General features: G+C 51.6%; 1 protein-coding gene across 1 annotated transcript; it reads right to left on the reverse strand.

The window, feature by feature from the left end:
* Positions 1-288: 288 nt before the first annotated feature.
* LOC119089684 (class E basic helix-loop-helix protein 22) lies at positions 289-2,475 on the reverse strand. Its single transcript, XM_037212489.1, has one exon. The coding sequence runs from the start codon at positions 2,453-2,455 to the stop codon at positions 1,943-1,945; it is 513 nt and encodes a 170-aa protein (XP_037068384.1). The 5' UTR covers positions 2,456-2,475; the 3' UTR covers positions 289-1,942.
* Between the last annotated feature and the right edge of the window lie 2,333 nt (positions 2,476-4,808).

Genomic DNA, 4,808 nt, shown 5'->3' on the forward strand with positions numbered 1-4,808 from the left:
GCGTGCGTGTGTGCTTGTGTGCGTGCACTCGTGTGGGTAAGCCTGGTGGGCTGCATGCCTATCGATGACCCGGTCAGCTGCCGGTCGGTCGTAGCTTCCATGTCCCTATCGATGACCCGGGCAGCTGCCGGTCGGTCGTGGCTTCCATGTCCTTATCGATGACCCGGGCAGCTGCCGGTCGGTCGTGGCTTCCATGTCTCTAGACATCCGTTGTTGCAGAAATCCGTATCGCCGCCGACATCATTATACTGCACTCATGATGCTGTGATAAAAAACTCGTCTCACATGTCAACATTTATTTCTGTCCTCCGACAAATGGCCAGCCCCAATCCCCGCAAAAGCAGATTTGCATTGTCAAATGCATGAAATGTATGAGGGAATGATTGAGATCAGCCTCGCCGACTTAAGCTCCCGGCTCCAGGCCACCATGCCGGAGCTCTTGTTGCCGATCAGATTGAACGGTATGAACTCCTCCAATAAACGGAGTCGTAGAACTTCACCCAGTATCGCGCCATCCTCATTGCTCACTTCATCTCAGATGATAGCTTTGAAAGCCTCTATTTCCCAATGTGGCGTGCGGTGTGTTGCTGAATGCCAGATAGGCTCGTTACGAAGGTTGTCATGGTTACAGCACTCTGCCTATGATTGGCCATTCCGTCAACGACGTGTCGTCGCACACCAAACTGCTTTATTGCTGCCCAAGCCGAGGGAGGCTAGACAAGACAGTTGTGAAGTGGGCCTACCGAAGAATCGCTTTGCTGTTAAGTGTATACAAGGTTGCCGCTCGCTTTCCCTATGGGTGCGAATCTTCTGTTGTTCTAGGAGTGCCCTCTTTATACTACAATAATCCTTCAGTTTTGTCCTTAACACCGGGAAAATATTGTTGTTGACGCCAAAACACCCGGGCACCTGCTCCGCCTGTTCGCCTGTCGGAAGCAGGCGAGTACCATACGGCGGTGCCCTCGTAAGGGCTGTTCTTATTTCATTACCTTGTGGTGTTAGACAAAACGGAATAGTGGTTTCTGGCGTTTGCGAATTGCTGGTGCTGAGAAGCGAACTTTTGGAGTCAATAGCCTCTGCTCGTGCTGGAGAAAATTAAGTTAAAATAGCTGTTTTTATGCTTGGTTGATTAATATCGTTTAGAGTTGATTCATTATCTCCATTGTCCCAAACACGAAATTAAAAAAGTCTGGGGGCACGGAGCATAACACAACAACATGATTTCTCAAACTTCCTTGTCATCCGATATATGCGGTTTATGAGAAAGGCAGCACGTTGAGCCGAGGTGCCCGCAACCTAAACTCAAGATATGCGCTGTTTCAGGGAATATTTTCCTATAAAGTGCAGTGAGAACTATTGGCTGCCTGAATGAGGTTACAGCCGGGTGTCTCCTTTTATGCACCAACAGCAAACACTTATTCACGGAGGAGTTGGGAAGGTCATTACAAAACACGGGATCTATTGCGAAAACATTTACATGCATCTAGTCACTGCCGTGTCCTCTAGTGCCGGTGCGCATGTATGCCTGCGGAAGCACACCAGTGGACGAGTGTATGGGGTGCCGTTACGAAGTGGGGTGTTTTCACCTGAGCGAGACAGCTGAGGAGACCTTGCGGGCGTGCCAACGAAGCATAGTGTCGTCAGCACCAGAACAAACTACGGCACGCGATGGGCACCAGCACACCACAGGTACGAGCTTCATACGCAGACGAAATCCCACACGGTCGGCGGGACTCGCGATCGATTGAGATCGATCAATCGATCGATTGAGCATACATTCTTGATCAATACTGCTCACTTTCTCGATGACTGTCACCTATCTTTCCCTTGCCACCCATCCTCTGCACAATCACATAAGCATTAAGTTCGCCACAGAGCTTGTCGCCGAGCAATCTGAACCGGCGCATCATCCGCGCGACACGCGGCCCTCCCGCCACCTCGCTCAATCGCTCAGTCCGCGCGGCGACGGTGACATGCTGAACTCCGGTCTCACGTCGTCGCCGAGAGATGGCAGCAGGCCCATGCGCGGCTGCAGGTTGCCCTGCAAGTTGAGGGAGTCGTAGGCGGCCATGGCGGGCGTCGGCACGTGGATGCCGGTCAGGTGGCTCAGGTATGCGATGATGCGGCGCAGCTCCTCGATGGCGTTGCCTTGCATCATGATGTAGTTCTTGCCGAGGAGCAGCGTGGCGATCTTGCTCAGCTTGCGCACGGATGGCGAGTGCGCGTACGGAATGACGGATCGCAGCTCGTCCAGGGCATCGTTCAGGTCGTGCATGCGCCGGCGCTCGCGCGCGTTCACGTTGAGCCGCATCACCTTGCCGTGTCGCGTCTTCTTGCCGGTCTTGAGCCGGAGGCCGGGCAACGCGCGGTTCTCGTCCGTCTCGCGCAGTGGCGGGTCGCGCTCCGGCTCGGGCTGATCCTCGGGCTCCTCCAGCCGTCGGCCCTTGGCTCGCATGGCCTCCAGGTAGGGGCCGAGGCGGGCTGGCTCGGGGTCGGGCTCGCCGGGGGCCGGGACGCCGGGCAGCGCCGGCACGCGCGGCTGCGGGGTGTCACCGGCGCCGGCGGCTGTCCGCGCCGGGCACGGCCGGATCAGGTCAGCGATGCTCAGTACCGAGCCCGAACTGGGGTACGGCTCCATCCTGCCGACACAAGACACGCCGTCAGCAGGTGCCAGACAAGACCTCGGCAGCCTGCCTTCTAGCACGTTCCTACGGTGGCAGGCAGGACTTCAAAGGCAGTTGTACTTCAAAGTTATTCTTCAGGCAGGACTTCAAGGGCAAAGGCAGCATACCTGAGCCACTTGAGTTAGTCCAGGGAAGTATTTGTGTTATTACCCGGGCGCAGCACCTCTTACATATTGTATTGGTAAAAATTGAAGGACTTTATTAGACCAATACATATTTAAATCGTTGCATTCTTCTCATTGTTTCAAAGTAGCAGGGAGTGGGTTAAGCGGTCAGTACAACCGCACCGAAACGACTCCAGCGAAGTCCACAGGGCTTCGGAGGCGCCTTCGGTGGCCCGCTCAGGAACAGTCAGGTATTGATAAGAGGCAACGAATGAAGAAAGGAATGAATGTTCTGAAAACTGGAAACAAGAAGACGAGAAAATATGTTATTTTACACGAGGCACCTTGACTACAGGCTCATATAAGCGCAAGTAATAAAACAGTGACCAAAATGATATCACTGCCGGTTTCCGTTGCCGAGTTTTGGCTCGCACAGCTCTTGGGACCGATGCGGATGACTCGGAATCGGTTATGGCGGTTACGTATTTTGATATCGCTCCATTAGTTATCATACGTTACATCGCTACAATACATACATTGCTCCATTAGTTACATGTCATTTTGTTCGTCCCCTCTTTTGGCAAGACGCAGCTGTACCCGTGAACGCCAGCGAAGATACGCTCCAAAGAAAAACAAAATAATATCACCGCATACCCGAGCCACGTGACCGGCGCTTACGTGCCGCCATTACCGCCTGTGCCTTGTGATATCATTTTGACCATTTTAGTATGTTGGCGCTTGTATGAGCCTGAAGTCAACGTGCTGTGTTTATAACAAAGCATGAATGAGCTCAGACAAGGGTTAGAATTTACCAGAAAATGCGTAATGGAAGAACGATATAACCAAGAAATTGCAGCTGTAGCGTGCGTAACGTCATTGTTGCTTTTGACATTGTCACGGAAACATTTTTACTTGCAATCACACAAGTCAGTGGCTTTCCTTTTACCTGGGTAATAAGTCAAGACCATGCAACTTATTATTCACCAAATGTTTTGTATTACATTAAGGATTTGGAAGGCACGCGTGCTTCAGAATGTTCGGAAAACACTTGGGATTTCCCCACGCGATATACGCACTTCATATCCAATGTTGATTAAATCATCCACAGACATACCACTTAATAATATTTCCTCTTTTTTCTTTTTACTGACGTTGCGACACGTCAAGTCTCTTGTGTACCAATTATTTTGGGCATGATTTGCAATCACATCAGTAAACGTAAGCCTGTTACATATTGCAATGGCGACGTTTCATTAAGATGTTATATAAACCTGACAGCATAGTATGCACGCATAGAGCATGAGCCAATTGGTTATCACACTGGGCTCGCATAGGCCAAAACCAGCGATCAGTCGGTTAGCAGTGCTTCGATACCTATTACAAAAAAGTTCTCCAAAATTGGGTCTTCTTGTCTGACACAAAATGTGCATGAAGGCACCCTTAATGCAATGCTCGTAATACTTAGATGCTCACTTGGATACGGACCTGGGAGTTAACTTCTTCGTTTGAGTGTCTTAATCACGGTTATCGCTGCGCCCCCTTTGAAGTTCTGCGATCCATGGATAGTCCTTTTTTCCCTGGTATTATTTTCGCGGCCGGAAACCGCGCGCAGCGAAATGGTTTTCGTAGGCATGAACAAAAGGCGCCGCGGAGGCTGCTCCTCGTTGTGATGTCCTGTTTCAATTCTCCGAAAGGAAAATCGTGTTTAGCAGACCTCGAAGGCATGAATTATGCATGGCGATCCATCTCGTTTGTATAGGTCGGCTTCCGTTTCATTTGGCGTGCAGCGATGGCGGTTGTGATGAATTGCCGCAGTCTTCACATAATCAAGAGGCGGGACGGGGCGGGCGGCAGCGGCCACAGGACCGTCAACGGATACTTTTGCCGCAGAGCGGCACTCTGGGAAATGAACGCGACAGTGCGCATGCGGGAACGCAAGCCTCTAAGTGGCATAACGCCCGGGGCTGGGCAATCTGGTCATAAACGACCTGCCTGACGGACAGATGCGAACCGAACCACC

Source organism: Pollicipes pollicipes, unplaced genomic scaffold, assembly GCF_011947565.3.
Source record: "Pollicipes pollicipes isolate AB1234 unplaced genomic scaffold, Ppol_2.1 Scaffold_3087;HRSCAF=3621_pilon_pilon_pilon, whole genome shotgun sequence".
NCBI lineage: Eukaryota > Metazoa > Arthropoda > Thecostraca > Pollicipedomorpha > Pollicipedidae > Pollicipes > Pollicipes pollicipes.

Excerpts from the sequence above, each read along its gene's own strand:
- LOC119089684 (XM_037212489.1), bottom strand. The coding sequence starts at position 2,455 with ATGCGAGCCAAGGGCCGACGGCTGGAGGAGCCCGAGGATCAGCCCGAG.